Genomic DNA, 15,732 nt, shown 5'->3' on the forward strand with positions numbered 1-15,732 from the left:
ACCAACAAAGCCTTTTGTTCAGATGGTAGATGAGAAAAATGGGTTTATGACTTCTGTACTGTTGCAACATCATGGAGACAAATTGAGACCTGTGGCATATTTTTCAAGCAAATTAGATCCGGTTGCAGCAGGCCTGCCACACTGTCTGAGGGCGGTGGCAGCTGCTGAACAGGCCGTTATGGCGTCTAGAGAATTCGTAGGTTACTCTGACCTGACATTGATGGTGCCTCACGCAGTGTCCATGATTTTGCAAGAACAGAAAACATCACACTTATCGACAACTTGTCTGTTGCGATACCACACTATCTTGCTTGATCACTGTTAAACGATGCACAACCTTGAATGCTGCTACTCTCCTTCCGACAGAAGCGGATGGGGAAGAGCACCATTGTTGTTTAACAACACTTGAACAAGTGTGTACGCCACGTCCAGACCTTTCTGACGTACCACTTGAAAACTGTGAAAATGTCCTCTTTGTGGATGGTTCAGCTTTTAAAGATCCACAAACAGGCCTGAATAAGGTTGGCTATGCTGTAACAACTGAATTTGATGTCGTGACTTCTGGCTCATTGCCATCAAATTATTCAGCCCAAGCAGCTGGGCTTGTCGCCTTAACAGAGCCATGTAAACTAATGACAGATAAATGCATCACGATTTACACAGATGTGCGTTATGCATTTGGAGTTGCTCATGATTTTGAAATGCTATGGAAACACAGAAAATTTTTGAAGTAAGATGGGTGTCCAATATTAAACGCTCCTCTTGTAGCAGATTTGCTAGATGCTATTTTGTTGCCAAAGAAGATATATACAAATAACAAAGATTTTGTATCTACAGGAAACGCCAGAGCAGACACAACTGCGAAGGTTGCAGCATCTCAGCAGACAAAAGCACCAGAGTGGACTTTGTTATCTGAAAGTAACCCTGACATTTCTTCATCTTTACAGGACATGCAGACATTTGCCTCAGGGCAAGAAAGAGATAAATGGAAGCAGTGTGGCTGTAAGGTGGTGGATGGAGTATGGATGAGCAAAGATGGCGAGCCTTGTTTACCTAAACACTTCTTTCCTCACTATGCAAAGTCGATGCATGGAAAAGACCACGCATCGAAAGGGGGAATGATTATGCAAATGAAAGAATTGAGGTTTACAAAGGGGTTTACAATTTTTGCCGAAAACTTTTGTAAAAGATGTGTCATTTGTAACACACATAATGTAGCAAGAGGCATAAAAATGTCTCAGGTATCCCAGCCCGCCCCATCAGGAATTTCAGAATTTTTGAGAAAAATTATAATTAAAGTTTAGGCCCATCTATGTCTATACTGTTTGCTTGCTTAAAATAGGGTCTATCCCCAAACAAAAGGTATCCCAGCCCGCCCCATCAGGAATTAAAGAGAGTGATCATTTATGCAAAATCAGAGGATGAAGAGTCTAAATATGTGATGTATTTAGGAATTAAAGTTTGCGATTATGGAAATGTGTTGAATTGTGTTTGTATCTGTGAAGTAACTGAAGGCTCGACTTATGTCAGAAATGCATATTAACAGCAGAGTTATGGTTCGCACGTCTTGGCTTCACAGAGCTGCAGCGCCATAAATGTTAAGAGTGTAGTGAAAGTTTGACAAAGTAGTAACTTAAAATTGTTTTCTGTTTTAGTGCCCATCACATGGGTAAGATGCTTAAAGGGGGGGAGTGTTGTAGTGACGACCCCAACATTGTTACAGTGCGTCTGCATGCACATATATGCATGTGTTTTCTTCGGACTGCTGTCGTGGACACAGTGAGAGATGGGTTTAGGGCCTAAAGTGGAGTACTTTGTATCGGCAACAGGTGGTCCACCGGAGCCGTTTTCCTGTTGGTGCAGAAGGGAGACACCTGGGAGGAAAACAGATTATTATTATTATTATGAATTTTGTTTTTTGTTTTCTGGTCAGACCACTGTACAAGTGTTAACAAAAAAAAAAAGTGTAAGGAATGCTGTCCAGTCTCTTTCATTGCAAGATCCACATCCAGTTACTGTGTACATTTTGTTACTTTTGAAATGCATATATGAATACATTAACCATATGCCTACTGTTCAGTACAGTAATGGGTCATCCAAATTGTTGCCATACTCTACAGCGACCTGTGTTCTGTATGACTGTTGACTTCTTTGCAAAGAATAAAAGCTTTCTTTTAATTATAAACATTGAGAGTGAGCCTGTCTCTAAATGTCTGATGAGAGTTGATTTACATTTTGCCCCAACAATCTTCAGTTGGAAAGCAATATAGACAGAGGACAACACAAATTATGACAGGGACTTATTTTTTATTTTCATCTTTGTGCCCATATTTCTTTTTCATTTACTATATCACAATGACACTGTAAAGTTTTTATTATTATTATTATTATTATTTTTTTGGTCAGACCACTGGTAAAAGTGTAAAAAAAAGTGTAGGAATTCTATCCAGTCTCTTTCAATCAACATCGCACATGTGTAATGTACAGTAATGTGTAAATTTGTACTTTTGATAAAATGGATATATGACATACATAACCATATGGCATACAGTTCAATACAGTAACTGTCATCCAAAATGTTGCCATAGTTTACATCAGAACATCCCTCCAGAGTACACTGTTATATTAACAACATGAATAAGCAATTTGACTGTCTTATCCATACACAGTGACACAGAGACTTGTCATTCTGATGGCCACTGACATGTCATTGACACAGATATGTTATTTTGAGAGATGAACTAAGGATTTTGGCAAGAGACTGGCTTTTGTAGGTAATCCATGGTGTTTTGCTATTTGTACGAGTTGTTTTGAGAAATGCACTTACTGTTTTGCAAATGTCAACGATAATTCGAGAAATGTACCAAAACGACTGAGAAAAAATGTAATGACAGAATTTTTATCTTGGGGTGAACTAACCCTTAAACGGTCTCATTTTTCAACAGTTAACTGCAAATTTATAAAATATCTTTCTATAGCAAGTATTTTTTTGTAGCACATGTGTTTTTTGGGGACATTTTGTGTTTGCAGAAAGACATTGGGAATTGAAAAACAAGCTGTGGATTGGCAAAGTATGTTGATTTGAGATTCGACAAAAGATACAAAATAGTTGGTGCATAATTGGTGACATAATTTTTTTGTAAATTTTTTGGGTGATTTTTGGGTTGTTTTTTGAGTTTTTATGATTTTTTTTATAGTTTGTGAGCATGACATTCAACAGAATAACAATATAATAAAGGTCAAAACTCATAATATCTACATTTTTTTCTCCTGCAGTCACAGAATGAGAGAAATTATCACATCTTCTACCAAATGTGTGCATGTGCAAATCAGCTGGAGTTTAAAGGGTTAAGACTGCGTGAGTGTTTTTGTACATGTTATTTGACTTTGAATTTTATTTTATTTTATGTATTTTTTTTTTTTTCTTATTTTGGGTTGATATTGGTTTATTGGTGATGATTTAGTTTTTTTGCATTGTATACTTTGAAACATTTCTGTCTTGACATATGAAAGATGGATGGGTGGGTTTGTTGTATGGTTGTATTGTGTTGTTAAATTATTATATTAAATTTTTATTTACGTTTTAACTTAAAAAGTTGATTGGACTGCCAGATTGGAATGTTATTGATATGACTTATTGATAGATAGATAGATAGATAGATAGATAGATAGATAGATAGATAGACAGACAGACAGACAGACAGACAGATAGATAGACAGATAGATAGTTTGACAGATGATAGATAGACAGACAGACAGACAGACAGACAGACAGACAGACAGATAGATAGATAGATAGATAGACAGACAGACAGACAGAGAGAGAGACAGACAGACAGAACAACTCTAAACTAGATAGATAGATAGACAGACAGACAGACAGATAGACAGATAGACAGATAGATAGATTGGCAGACAGACAGATAGACAGGACAGGACAGACAGATAGATAGATAGTTTGACAGATGATAGACAGACAGACAGACAGACAGACAGACCGATAGATAGATAGATAGATAGATAGATAGATAGACAGACAGACAGACAGACAGATAGATAGATAGATAGATAGTTTGACAGATGATAGACAGACAGACAGACAGACAGAGATGACAGACAGACAGACAGACAGACAGAAGGACAGATAGAGAGATAGATAGATAGATAGACAGACAGACAGACAGGACAGACAGACAGACAGATAGATAGATAGCTAGATAGATAGATAGATAGATAGACAGACAGACAGAGGGACAGACAGACAGATAGATAGATAGATAGATAGATAGATAGATAGATAAACAGATAGATAGATAGACAGACAGACAGACAGACAGACAGACAGACAGATAGATAGATAGATAGATAGATAGATAGATAGATAGATAGACAGATAGATAGACAGACAGACAGACAGATAGATAGATAGTTTGACAGATGATAGACAGACAGACAGACAGACAGACAGACAGACAGAAAGACAGATAGATAGATAGATAGATAGATAGATAGATAGACAGACAGAAAGACAGACCCAGACAGACAGACAGACAGAAAGACAGATCGACAGATAGATAGATAGATCAGATAGCATAGATAGATAGACAGAAAGACAGACAGACAGACAGACAGACAGAACAGACAGACAGACAGAAGCAAGACAGATAGCTAGACAGATAGATAGATATACTAGATAGACAGACAGACAGACAGTACAGACAGAAAGATAGACAGACGACAGACAGACAGGACAGACAGACAGACAGACAGACAGACAGACAGACAGACAGATAGATAGATAGATAGATAGATAGATAGATAGTTAGTTTGACAGATGATAGATAGACAGACAGATAGATAGATATATAGACAGATAGATAGATAGTTTGACAGATGATAGACAGACAGACAGACAGACAGAAAGACAGATAGATAGATATATAGATAGATAGATAGATAGACAGACAGACAGATAGATAGATAGATCGGAGATAGATAAGATAGATAGTTTGACAGATGATAGACAGACAGACAGACAGACAGACAGACAGACAGATAGATAGATTTAGTTTGACAGATGATAGACAGACAGACAGACAGCAAGATAGATAGATAGATAGATAGATAGATAGATAGATAGATAGACGAACAGATAGATAGATATATAGATAGATATATAGATAGATAGATAGATAGATAGATAGATAGATAGATAGATATAATTTTTTAATGCTTTTAAAAGAAGTCTTCTGCTCATCAAGGCTGCATGAATAAATACAGATATAGTAATATGAATAAAAATATGAATGAGAATTTAATAAAAACTGTAATATTGTGAAATTTTTTTTCAATTTAAAATGACTGTTTTCTATTTGAATATATTTTAAAATGTAATTTATTCCTGTGATCAAAGCTGAATTTTCATCATCATTACTCCAGTCTTCAGTGTCAGTATGATAATATACTGATTTGCTGCTCAAGAAACATTTCTTACTATAATTAATGTTGAAAACAGTTATGCTGCTTTCTATTTTTGTGGAAACTGTGATACTTATTATTTTTTTTTCAGATTGTAAGATGAATAGAATTTGTTTTGTACCGTTATAAATGTCACTTACTCTCACTTTTGATCACTTTAATGCTGAATAAAAGTATTTGTTTCTGTAAAAAAAAAAAAAAAAAAAAAAAAAAAATCATTTTACATCATTTAATTTTTATTGGTGATATAAAGGTTTTTGATCTCAAATCGTTGACTAAACTGAGCATCATCTGATTGGCCCTTGTTTTGTCTCTATGGTAACAGGCGCTGCTGTAGAAGCGCGAGGGCTCATCTCAGCTGATGATGGATTCAGTGTATCGCTTCCAGGTCACCTTCCTCTTCTGCTCCTCTCCACAAGCTCCTACAGGTGCCCAGGGCTTTGTCACTCGCATCTGACCTCTAACCTCCGACCTTAGTGATATCAGGACCAGTGGATCAGGATGCGTCTGTGCTGGCCTGAATGCATCATGGAAACACTGCACAGTAGCCGAATTGCTAATATAAACTCATTAATGCTAACATTTGTATATTCTTAGATTTATTTATAAAGATTTGGACCGCATGTATTTTGAATAACTACTTTTAGAATAGCTTTTTTAGGATCAGCTGTTAACAAACACCCTAATATATATTTCAAAAACGCAAACCAACCTCAAATGTTCAGTTGGTTCAATTTTGTAAATCCTAAATAATTATTGTCACAAATTGGTCTTCCGTTGAATTTTTTATAAATCAGAAATCAATAAACACAACTGCACAAATGAGTCCTCCTCTCTTCACTCTTAGCACTTCACCATAGCTCTCATAATATGCCATGGAAATGCAAAATTTATGATGGAGAATCCTCAGAGGATTAGAGATGGAAACCCCTAGAACTAATCTAGCAGTCAGTAATCTCAGTCTCACAGGGTGCATTCCTCAAACAAGTTGGGTATAATTCACCATTTCACCAGTATATATCACCATCTCTGATACATATTTTATAATTGCAATTAAGTTTATTACATCATGTTTTACTTTTGTTATTTAATATATAGATTTAATATTCTGAATTAGGTTTTATTTGAATTTTTTTTTGAGTTTTTTTTTTTTTTTTTTTGTTTTTGTAGTTTTTGTTTTTAGTATTTGTATTTTTATTTGAATTTTTTTTACAGTATATTTTTTGTCAAGCTTTTGATTTGTATAACTATTTATATATATATATATACTACTAGTATATATGTTATAAACTATTGAAGAGTTCATTTTCAAAAAACAGACAACTCCCGTTTTTTAACAATTTTCAAAAATCATGTTTTTTTTCATTGTGCATTACAATTAATCCCAATCAAACTGCAGTTGGGTTATTTTGATTAGATTAAAAAAAAAAAAAAAGAAATAAAATACAGCCAACTAACACAATAAAACACAAAAAAACATGATAACAGTAAAAAAATATATATTTCTTAGAAAATAAAAAAAAAGCTTTTGCATATATATATATTTTTTTTATTAGTTTGATATTTTTTGTGGTTTCTTTTATTTTTGGGACTTGTGTGATCTTTTTTCACGATTATTTGTGGGATAGTATTTTTTTTTTTGTTATTTAGGAAGCCCTTGCAGATGTCGAAAGCTCAAATATTGATCATCAGGAGGATATATAACGCACATCCGAGTGTCTCTCTAGGGCCTCAGACGGATGCAGGAGAGAGAGAGAGAGAGAGAGAGAGAGAGAGAGAGAGAGAGAGAGAGAGAGAGAGAGAGAGAGTCCTTCATGACGTCACAGCAGCCGCATCATCCGTGCGCTCCGCTCCGCTCCGTCTCCAGGCTCTCCTCCGTCTCTCTCCATCAAAGCACTCCTCTCCTCCGCGAATCTTGCGTTTCTGGTGGAAATGGCCGCGCAGGAGGTGGCCTCGCAGCCCAGCGACACTCTGACGACGCTCAAAACCGAATCCGAGACGCTGAAGACGAAGCTGGAGGAAGAGAGAGCCAAGCTGCACGATGTCGAGCGTAAGAGCGTGTGTGTGTGTGTGTGTGTGTGTGTGTGTGTTGATGTATGTATGTGTCATGGTTGTGGCTTTTGTAGTGCGATGTTTACAGTCAGTCTGATTGAAGAGGAAATCGGAGCTATTTAGATAAACTGATCAGGTTTCACTAGGCGATGATGATGATGATGATGATGATGATGATGATAGTGATGATGATGATGGCGACAAGGGAGCGTTTTATTTTCCGTTCAGCATCACATTATGATATTCCTAGAAACAAGTCAGTCTTTACAAGAATATGTGTAATTTAGTATTGTTTATATGCTATTATAGTATTAATATTTTGAATTCGTTCTTAGTTTTATATTTTCAGTTTTATTTTAATTTTAGTTTGTTTAATATCTCTTTTAGTTGTCAAAGTAACATTTCTGATTCTAAGTTTTTAATGTAACATTTACATTTTATTTGATTTAAGCTATATTTTGATTACTGTAATAACAGTAACACTACTAAAAATGACTTCGTAATGAGAATTTTCATTCAATTTTTTAAGCTTTTTAAAAATATATATTTGTTGTGATATATATGTACATTTATTATTATAATTATTTATGATTTTTTACATTTATTTTATTTATTTGTATTTCTATTGTATTTACATTTTTTATGTATTACCTTTTGTTAGTGTGTTCATTTATTATTTATCATTTTTTTAAAGGCTTGTTCACTAACGGTTTGATAAGAAGCAATTATTACTGCCACCAAAAGTTAGTAATGTAGGAATCTGCAGGCATGTTCATGAAGGATAAAAACAGGAAATAAACTAAATGTTGTGGCCTTTTGATCAGTGCATCAAGTGGCAGAGAAGATTGAGGCTTTGGGTCAGTTTGTCATGAAGACCAGACGAACCCTGAAAGGCCATGGAAATAAAGTCCTGTGTATGGACTGGTGTAAAGACAAGAGGAGAATCGTCAGCTCATCTCAGGTCAGTCTATAAAGCATACATAAAATATATCACGTATTGATATATTTTGGCAATTGATGCAATAATATCATCAATAATTATTTAATTTTCTTCTGTATTTTAGGATGGAAAGGTGATTGTATGGGATGCCTTTACAACAAATAAGGTAAAATAAACCTGACACTTCAAAACAGTGATTTTTTATGATTTCTAGGGTTATATGCTATACTTTTTCATCTCCCCCATAGTTTACCTATTACATTAGTTACTAATCGTGTTATATGTTTGTTGTAAAATTACAGTACAGGTCAAAAGTTTGGAAACATTACTATTTTTAATGTTTTTGAAAGAAGTTTCTTCTGCTCATCAAGCCTGCATTTATTTGATCAAAAATACAGAAAAAAAAATGTAATATTTGTGATATATTATTACAATTTAAAATAATTGATCTTCAATTTATTATACATTAAATTATCATTTATTTCTGTGATGCAAAGCTGAATTTTTAGGATCATTATCACATGATCCTTTAGAAATCATTCTAATATGATGATTCATTATCAAAGTTGGAAACAGTTCTGCTGCTTAATATTTTTCCGAACATGTGATACTTTTTTAGGATACTTTGATGAATAAAAAAAAAAAAAAAAAAAAAAAAGAAGCTATGTTTTTTAAAATATAAATATTTTGTAATAACAATATACACTACTGGTCAGTAATTTGGGGTCAGTAATTTTTTTTTTTTCTTTCTTTTTTTTTAAATAAAAATCAATACTTTTATTCAGCAAGGATGTGTTGAAATTGATAAAAAGTGATATTAAAGAAAATATATTATAGAATAGATATTATTAGATTTTTTATTTTATTTTGAATAAATGCAGTTTCTTTTTAACCTTTTATTCATCAAATATATTAGACAGCAGAACTGTTTCCAACACTCATAATAAATCAGAATATTAGAATGATTTCTAAATGATCATGTGATAGACTGGATGTTACATGTGAACACTGAAGGCTGGAGTAATGATGCTGAAAATTCAGCTTTGCATCACAGGAATAAATTATTTTTTTAAAGTATATTCAAATAGAAAACTATTATTTTAAGTTGTAATAATATTTCACAACATTACTGTTTTTTCTGTATTTTTGATCAAATAAATGCAGGCTTGATGAGCAGAAGAGACTTCTTTCAAAAACATTAAAAATAGTAATGTTTCCAAACTTTTGACCTGTACTGTATGTTTTGTTTAGTTTTTAATAATGTTTTTTTTTTGTTTTGATTTTTTAGTTATTATAGCTTCCGTTTTAAAACTTATTGATTTTTTATTTAATTTGAGTAATAATCAGTGTTATTTTAATGTACAGTAATTTGCATACTATCATAGTTTTTACTGTTGGGAATTAATTCATATATTTGCATTTTATTTTATTTTTAGAAATTTTGTTGTGTGTTGTATTTTTTCTCTTAGGTTTTATTTCTCTTAAGTTTGCATATTTTTATTTATTTTTATTTAGTTTAAGTTAATTTTATACGTCAAGGTAGACTAAACGAAAATAATTGCCTTACCATTTAGCTGAAATAAAATATGTTTGCTTATTTATTTTTTATTTTTTAACACATTATTTATTTTTATGGTTTTGTATTTTAGCTGTAATAACCATGCTTTTAATATATTTTGATATATTAAATGTTTTGACAGGAGCATGCGGTGACTATGCCCTGCACGTGGGTCATGGCCTGTGCTTACGCCCCCTCTGGATGTGCAGTGGCTTGTGGGTAAGTCTCTAGGTTCTCCGGCTTCTTACTAAATATTATATCTTTCTTTGAGCAATAAACATCAGGCTTAACCAACTGCATAAATTCGAGGTGGAACTTCATGCTTTTCCAACCAGTGTAAAGACTAGAAAGCTTTAGGAGTTTTTAGGAAACAATATTTTGTTTTGTAGTTTAATTCAGTGCCACTAGTTGGCGCAGACGTCATTAGGTTTAAATATTTTTTTTTGTAGTTTTATTAAGTACAAAACATCCACTCCTTGCTGGATAAAAAGATGGAGATGGTGTTAGTGTTGGTTTGGTTTTTATTTTTATCTTTATGTTTCCTTTATATAAAGGTGATGTATCAATTTTTTTTTCACTGTACTAAAGCATAAAAATAGCACGATATGTTTGCAGATATTTAGGAAACACATCTCAGAAAAACAACTCTACAGACAGTTATTATACTTTGAAATGTGCGTTCTGTGTCACAATGTCTGTTTTTGTTTTGGTCTGTGTGACTCTGCCCACTCTACCAATTTACCCAATCGGATTTCAACACCCTGGGTTGCCAAGTTGGCGGAAAACACAGTGTAATGCAGTCATGGAAGCAAGCAGATTCTACCCAACCTACAAAGTCTTATAATTAATCTAAAAATCTCTGTGACCAAAGAAATATTAAAACAGGGATAAATTAACTCCTCAACTTCACCTTCCACTGTCAGTTGCTCTTGTTACACGTCTTCAATCTGGCAACCCGCATGAGCGGTGGTGGGTGAAACAACTCTCTCCAATGTTTTAAATTTGGACTGCAGTACCCATTTCAACCACTAGTTGTCAATATTACATACTGCACCTTTAACTGATACATTGTTTCGCAGTGGGTTGGACAATAAGTGCTCTGTCTACCCTCTATCCCTGGACAAGAATGAAAACCTTGCTGCCAAGAAGAAATCAGTGGCCATGCACACCAACTACTTGTCCGCATGCTGCTTTACTAATTCAGATATGCAGGTAAGCTTGAATACATGGTGAAGTAATGAAACAGTGTTTTGCATTTGACCGATTGTGGTGTGTTTTGTATTTGCGTTAGATCCTGACGTCTAGCGGTGACGGCACGTGTGCTCTTTGGGATGTAGAGAGCGGTCAGATGCTGCAGAGCTTCCATGGACACGCGGCTGATGTGCTGTGTCTGGATCTGGCCCCTTCTGAGACCGGAAACACATTCGTGTCAGGGGTGGGAACTGAACTGCTGATACCAAACACAAGCCACACGAGCCCTCCATTGACAAACTAGTGTCACGCATTACCTTATGAGTTAACATGAGATCTTAATTGACCCCATTTACTTTACTTTCAAAGATGAAAATTTGCTGTTAATTTTTAATTGACTTTTTTTCTCAGAATTGTGTAAAACAATGTTGAATTCCTGATTTTTTTTTTTTTCTCAGAATTGCATTATAAAAACTCACAATTGCGAGTTGTAAAGTCCAATTCTGAGGGGGAAAAAAAATTCTCAGAATTGCAAGTTTATATCTCACAATTTTAACTTAACTCGCAATTGCATGTTATAAAGTCAGATTTATGAGAGATAGTCACAAGTGCAAGATAGAAACTCGCAATTCTGAGAAAAAAAAGTCAGAATTGTCCATTTATATCTTGCAATTCTGAATTTATTTCTCAGAATTGTGACTTTTTCTAAGAATTGCAAATTTACATCATGCAATTCTGAAAAAAAATTCAGAACTGTGAGTTTATATCTCACAAATCTGACTTTATAACTCGCAACTGTTAGTTCATATATCGCAATTCTGAAAAAAAACAATTGTGAGTTTGTATCTTGCAATTTTTGAGAAAAAAAGACAGAATTGCGAGATTTAAACTTGCAATTGTGAGAAAAACAGTCAGAATTGTGAGATAAAAAAAAAATCGCAATTTCCTTTCCTTTTTTATTATTTGGTAGAAATGGGCTTCTATACCCTCAGGGCATCCAATGTGTAGGTGTAGGTCCTTGATAACTGAAAAAATGCAAGTCAGCGGCTGCCTTTTTTGAGAATAAAAGAGGCATCAAGTAACGCAAAATTAATACCCGTTGCTCATGACAACATATTGAGGTCTTATGAAGCAAAATGATCAGTCTGTGCAAGAAACTAAACGTTATTTACAACAGTGTTCCCTGTAATCCAGAGCCTCAGGCAAACGGTCCAGACAGATGTCTGGTTTGCGAGCAAATCATTCTTTTGAACTATTTGAACCAGTTCACTAAATTGGACTAAACCATCTGAAGCAGATTGTGGCTCGAGCAGCACAGATCCTCAAATACAGCACAGCACAGATCACACACACCAGCACAATAGAGCTTTTAACATGCCTGTGCAGTGACCCGCATGTTCTCACGTCTCTCAGGGCTGTGATAAGAAGGCTTGTGTGTGGGACATGCGCACGGGACAGTGCATCCAGTCTTTTGAGACCCATGAATCAGACATCAACAGTGTGCGGTAAGTGTCCTCAGGCCTCTTTTCCCTTCAGGTTTTGTCAAAGCAAAAAAAAAAAAAAAAAACCCAAAGTGGACTGAGTGACATTTAAGGCCTTTACAGCACTGGTCAATATTTATAGTCTGTGTAAACACTCGAAATGTCACGAGAGACTGTATAGGCCCGGAAGAGTGCTAATATGGTCATCGGCTGATCTGACTTGTCTTAAAAGGGTTTTTGGCAGCACCTTCAAGTAGTGTTTACTGAGTGAAACAGTCACATGACTGCTCATGTTTTATTATCGCTGCAGGTACTATCCGAGCGGAGATGCTTTCGCTTCAGGCTCAGATGATGCTACTGTGAGTCTTTGCCCATCTTGTGAAAGTTTGGAAGCAGTTTAATTTTTGAATGTTTTTAATGAAATCTCTTATCCTTGCCGAGGCTGTATTTATCTGATCTAAATTATAGTAAAAACTGTAATATTAAGAAATATTATCACAATTTGAAAAAGCTATTTTCTATTTCAATATATTTTAAGATGTAATTTATTCTTAATTATTCAGCAAAACTGAATTTTCAGCATCATTACAGTACTTCAGTCTCATACGTCACATGATCCTTTATAGGAATAAATTCTAATAAATAATTATAATGCTCAATTATTATTGGTGCTCAGTTATTAATAATGGATCTTCTTATTATTGTATTTGCAGCATAATATTTTGTGAAACCTTTTTTTAGGATTTTGTGATGAATAGAATGGGCAGCATTTTTTAAATAGAATCTTTTGTAAAATTATTAATGTTTTTACTGTCATTTTTTTATTAATTTAATGCATATTTGCTGATTAAAAGCATTTATTTCTATTTCTATATGCTGTAAATTCAGCTTTGATCACAGGAATAAATTACATTTTAAAATATATTCAAATAGAAAACAGTTATTTTTACTGTATTTCCGAGCACAAAAATGCAGGCTTGGTGAGCAGAAGAAACTTCATTAAAAACGTAAAAATTGTAATGTTTCCAAACTTTTGACAGGTACTTTTGAATGTAGTTAAAAAATAAAAAAAAAATTTAATTCTAACTTTATTTTGGATACTTACAGTGTCGTCTCTATGACCTGAGGGCAGACAGAGAGGTGGTGCTTCTTTTATTAAGAGGGGATGATTTTTGTTTGGTTCTTGTGTGTGTTTTCTCCCTCAGCGGTAAAAACTGACACTTTTTGAAATATTAACATATTACAAGTAATATTTTATGTTGTACAACCAGTTAGAATACTCTAGCAACGGCCTAGGAACAGTACTGTACACCTTAATGTACTGCGCACAGCTGTGGAGCTTATAATATGACAAAACTAACTGAATTTGTATTGAGTGTCATGAAAGTGTCATTTAACAAAAGTGAATATTATGTGGCATTTAACATGATTTTTTTTTTTTACTTGAATATTAAACATTTGGAATTTAACACAACTGAATATTTTTATGGCCAGAAAACTACTAATGGTTTGAATTTTCGGAGATCATCTTCTCTGACCTACTTTCTGTATGATCAGAATTTCTGCGGATTGAATTTTAGAATATTGAATTTAATGTCCCAAATTTCCTCTTCATCATGAAAACTTGAAGCTGTATTTTTAAAAACTGGATATTTGCCGTCTAAGGTTTCAGAACCAAAAAACTGACAATTTAACAGTTGTGTTAAATTTCAAATGTTTAGTATTCAAGTTCCAAAAATTCTAAATCAGAACTGTCAAATGCAACATAATATTCAGTTTTGTTAAATAACACCTGTGTTTTTTTTTTTCTTTTTCTTTACCAGAATAACCAAGATTGATTTGCTTTTTTAAGGAGCTTGTGTTTTTTCTATGCAGGGAGGCTGCTGTTTGGAGGCTACAATGACTACACCATCAACGTGTGGGACGTTTTAAAGGGCACCCGCGTGTCCATCTTGTTTGGACACGAGAACAGAGTTAGCACCCTCCGAGTTTCTCCAGACGGAACAGCGTTCTGCTCGGGATCCTGGGATCACACATTACGGGTCAGTGGACAAAAATATCTTCGTCTGTCAGGTGTTGTAATGAAAGTCTCACATTTGTTCTGTCTGTCTCCAGATCTGGGCCTGAATGTTGACTGGAACTCAGATGTCTCACTTTTCTCACCGCAGCTGGATTCAAGGATTACCCGCAGACTGTAATAGTGTGTTGAGTGCAGTAGAGTATATGATACAGAGGGACTGTAGTGCATCCAGCTCTAATCAACACATGGTAAGCATGGTATTATGGGATGGACTTGGATGATATCCATGGCTTCTGTTTCTATGACAGCAACTACAGTACCCCTCTATTTTGGCGTTCTAGTTTATGCGTATGAATGTGTGTGAGCTTTTGATCCAAGAAATAATTTATCTGAAACATTGATCTAAAACATACAAATGTATTTCATGTTGTTTAGGTCTGTGCATGAGGTTGAGGTTGTGAATGAGTGAAACAAAGGAAGGATTGTTTAGTGGACACTATTTCTGATATGCAAGCTAACAGATTTAGTTATGCTCGTTTACTCGTTTAGTTTTATTGGTCTGGTTCTGTTTTTGTTATTATGTAGTTGTTATTTGTTTTTTGTTGCTGTGTGTATATACCATAATATCATATAGGTTGTCATGCAGATATCCCTACACCTAAACCAAATAAATGGATTTTACATGCTGAAACTTATGTGGTGTCTCTTTATTTCATAATGTCCATTTCATGGAGTTGTTGTTGTTAGATCAGTTTTATTTAATAAATAAATAAATAAATAAATGAATGAATGAATGAATGAATGAATGCATAAATACATAAATAAATAAATAAATAAATAAATAAATGAATGAATGAATGAATGAATTAATTAAATGAATTGATTGATTGATTGATGTGTGTGATTGATTGATTAGTTAATTATTTTTTTTATTATGTTGTTTTTTATAATAAAATTAATTTTAAATAACTGTTCGAATAATGCTTTATGTTATGTTTTTGCAGAGTTATTA

At 34.0% G+C, this 15,732-nt stretch overlaps 1 protein-coding gene and 1 pseudogene across 1 annotated transcript; both read left to right on the forward strand.

Moving 5' to 3' along the window:
• LOC109045640 overlaps nt 1-15,732 on the forward strand; it is a 638,390-nt pseudogene that overhangs the window by 573,163 nt on the left and 49,495 nt on the right.
• LOC109068451 (guanine nucleotide-binding protein subunit beta-5a-like) lies at nt 7,280-15,264 on the forward strand. The gene is made up of 11 exons (XM_042752709.1): nt 7,280-7,528; nt 8,355-8,491; nt 8,595-8,636; nt 10,171-10,247; nt 11,108-11,240; nt 11,320-11,463; nt 12,633-12,724; nt 13,011-13,059; nt 13,808-13,907; nt 14,576-14,742; nt 14,816-15,264. The coding sequence occupies exons 1-11, from the start codon at nt 7,411-7,413 to the stop codon at nt 14,825-14,827; spliced, it is 1,071 nt and encodes a 356-aa protein (XP_042608643.1). The 5' UTR covers nt 7,280-7,410; the 3' UTR covers nt 14,828-15,264.

Source organism: Cyprinus carpio, chromosome B25, assembly GCF_018340385.1.
Source record: "Cyprinus carpio isolate SPL01 chromosome B25, ASM1834038v1, whole genome shotgun sequence".
Lineage (NCBI taxonomy): Eukaryota > Metazoa > Chordata > Actinopteri > Cypriniformes > Cyprinidae > Cyprinus > Cyprinus carpio.